This window comes from Cannabis sativa, chromosome 6 (assembly GCF_029168945.1).
Source record: "Cannabis sativa cultivar Pink pepper isolate KNU-18-1 chromosome 6, ASM2916894v1, whole genome shotgun sequence".
Taxonomy (NCBI): Eukaryota; Viridiplantae; Streptophyta; class Magnoliopsida; order Rosales; family Cannabaceae; genus Cannabis; species Cannabis sativa.
The window spans coordinates 72,542,623-72,545,981 of NC_083606.1; the positions used below are offsets into that span (position 1 = coordinate 72,542,623).

At 34.4% G+C, this 3,359-nt stretch overlaps 1 protein-coding gene across 1 annotated transcript; it reads right to left on the reverse strand.

Annotated features, from left to right (window-relative positions):
- Positions 1-1,584: 1,584 nt before the first annotated feature.
- LOC133039419 (uncharacterized) lies at positions 1,585-2,904 on the reverse strand. The gene has a single exon (XM_061118318.1). The coding sequence runs from the start codon at positions 2,902-2,904 to the stop codon at positions 1,585-1,587; it is 1,320 nt and encodes a 439-aa protein (XP_060974301.1).
- Between the last annotated feature and the right edge of the window lie 455 nt (positions 2,905-3,359).

Genomic DNA, 3,359 nt, shown 5'->3' on the forward strand with positions numbered 1-3,359 from the left:
ATAAACCGAACACCATTCACTACACAACCTTCGTAAAATGTTGCTAAGTAATCAGACCCGGAAGCGAGAGCGAGTAACTCATCACCATTTTGTAAAGTTCCAAGCTTGTGCAGCTCATATATCTAAATACATAAAATGTATTAATATGAGAGGAATATAAATGATTGATTTATCATTAACAATTTTGTCGTTATACCTTCTTGTGAAACCACGGACGGAAAGTTTGCCTATGCAAGGCATCGTGATTACCATTAGGATTTTCATGCTTGATCTTGTCCAAATGTTCACTGTGAAGTATGATAATGTCAAGATACGATAGAAGGAGATAGAAAATAAAAACTAAAAATTTAATAAAATAATTTATAAAAATGTAACAAACTTACTCTAAGTAAGCTTGGATTTCAGGAGAATTTTGAAGAATGTACCACTCAGCTTTTTCACGACTGGTATGATCAAGAGGCTTGATAAGTCCGCTAGTTAAAGGACGAGATTGAGAATTAAAAACTGAGAGATAGCGACAACAGAAGGCGCATCTTCATTTCGATCAAGCCGATTAAATCTTGTTTCACACCCTTTAAAGTACATTGAACAAAAGGTTACTGCCTCATCAGCAACATAACCTTCTGCAATTGACCCTTCAGGACGTGCCTTATTTCCCACATAATTCTTCAATTTTTTCATGTACCTTTCAAAAGGATACATCCATCTCATAAAGACCGGGCCACCCAATATCGCTTCTTCAGGCAAATGCAATACCAAGTGTATCATTATGTCAAAAAAAGCTGGAGGAAAAATCAATTCCATCTTGCACAATAACAGAATTAAATTATTTTGAGCATCCTCCATATCTTTTACATTTAGAGTTCTAGAGCATAACTGTCGAAAAAAATTACACAACTGAGTAATAGTTGTTGCAGTGTCACGAGGTAGAAATTTACGGACACCAACCGCTAGTACTCGCTGCATAATGACATGACAATCGTGGGATTTTAACCCAATAATGTTAGACTCATCTGGAGAAACTTTGCTCTTTAAATTTGAAATGTAAGTTTACTCGGGAAACTTTATTCCTTTAACAAACTGACAAAAAAGTTGTCTTTTATCACGAGTCAAAACATAAGGAGCATGCGGTTTCATTAGCCTCCCATTCGCATCTTCATAAATCCACAACGATTCCCTAATACCCATCTTCTTTAAATCATGGCGCGCATTGGTTGTGTCCTTTGATTTATCATTATCCAAGATGGTTCCTAGGAGACTATCACACACATTCTTCTCAACATGCATGACATCAATGTTGTGTTTTAAAATATTCGTGCTCCAATACTCCAACTCGTAGAAAATACTTTTTTTCCTCCAATTACAATTTTCTGCAACTCTTCTACGTTTCACGCCCCCAAAATTTTCATGATGTCCGGGAATTTGGGGTTCGAGAGCATTAACTTGTGATAATATTTCTTCACAAGTAAATCGTCTTGGAGGAGGTCTTCTTTCAGCTTTACCATCAAATCGAGTATCCCTTCTCATTGCATGGTTACTTGGCAAGAACCTTCGATGACCAACATATGATGTCTTCCCGATCACTCAAATGGACGTCGTGTCTTCATTACAAGTAGGGCAAGCTTTATAACCTTGACCACTCCACCCAGACAAGCTACTACGAGCAGGAAAATCATTCACTGTCCACAAAAGCGCAGCACGCATTGTGAACATCGAGTTGGTCGAACTATCTCTCGTTGCTACCCCATTATTCCACAACTCCTTTAATTCATCCACCAAAGGTCTTAAAAATATATCCATGTCTTTACCTGGAGATTTTGCACCAGGAATTAGGGTAGATAGCAAAAAATAATTATCTTTCATGCATAACCAAGGTGGTAGATTATAGTTAGCTACCACCACTGGCCACATGCTGTATGCAAGACTCATGTTGCCAAATGGATTAAATCCATCAGCAGCTAACCCAAGTCGAACATTTCTTGGGTCCCTTGCAAACTCGGGATGTTTTGCATCAAAGTCTTTCCAAGCTAAACCATCGACCGGGTGTCGCAACACCCCATCATCTTTTGATTTTCCAGTATGATGCCATATCATGCTTTTCGCTGTAATCCTCGAACTATATAATCTTTTAAGTCGAGGTGTCAACGGAAAGTATCGCATGACTTTGCAAGGAACTTTTTTTCCTTTCCCGTTCTCGGAAGTAACCCAACGACTAGTTCCGCAAACTGGACAAGCCTCCTTGGATGCATTCTCCTTATAAAATAAGCAACAATTATACAAACAGACATCGATATTATCATAACCCAAGCCTAATTTCTTCAATCTCTTTTTTGCCTCGTAGTAAGTTGATGGAATATTATTTTCCTTCGGAAACGCAAACTTTAAAAGCTTCAATAATTCTTCAAAGATGTTATTAGGAATTTTTCCCCTAACTTTTAAATGCAATAGCTTTGCTAAAAAGTTTAGAGACGAAATCCAATCACAACCGGGATACAATTCAGCTTCAATTTCCTCAAATAAGTCATCAAACTGAGGGTTTGTGGTTGGTTGTTCATCTTCTCCTTGTACATCCTCTGTTGTTGGGGGAAAGAAGTCTTCTAGAATAGGTATCATTTCATCCTCTGATTCAATATCGGCAACTGCTACATCATCGACAACATCCTCAGGCTCGCCGTGATAAATCCACTTATCATATCCTTGCATGAAACCTCGATCAAATACGTGTGCTCTAACCCTATCTATTTTTTCAAACCTACTATTTATACATCTCACACAAGGACATCGAATTCTTCCATCACAATCCTTATGTTCTGATGCCATTGCTAAAAATGCTTGTAAACCATTCCAAAATTCATGGCAACCACGATTTCTGATTTTGGTCCAAGACTTATCAATTGTCGCCATCTACAATTTAGGCGACAAATAAAGTGTTACAAATTTGAATAATTTGTAAAGTGTTATGAAATATTTTATGAATTACACATTTAAATAAAAATTTTATGAATATTTTATGAATTACACATTTAAATAAAAATTTTATGAATATTTTATGATTTACATATTTTATGAATTACACATTAATAAAATTTTATGAATATTTTATGATTTACATATTTTATGAATTACACATTTAAATAAAAATTTATGAATATTTTATGATTTACATATTTTATGAATTACACATTAATAAAATTTTATGAATATTTTATGATTTACATATTTTATGAATTACACATTTAAATAAAAAATTTATTCATTAATATTTACAACTTAAATTAAAAAAATAAACAAATTACTTTTTAAAAATATTTTAATTTTTATGTTATTTATTAATTTATATAAAAAAAAAGTAATAACTT

Coding starts and splice junctions, on each gene's coding strand:
- LOC133039419 (XM_061118318.1), bottom strand. CDS start 2,904: ATGGCGACAATTGATAAGTCTTGGACCAAAATCAGAAATCGTGGTTGC.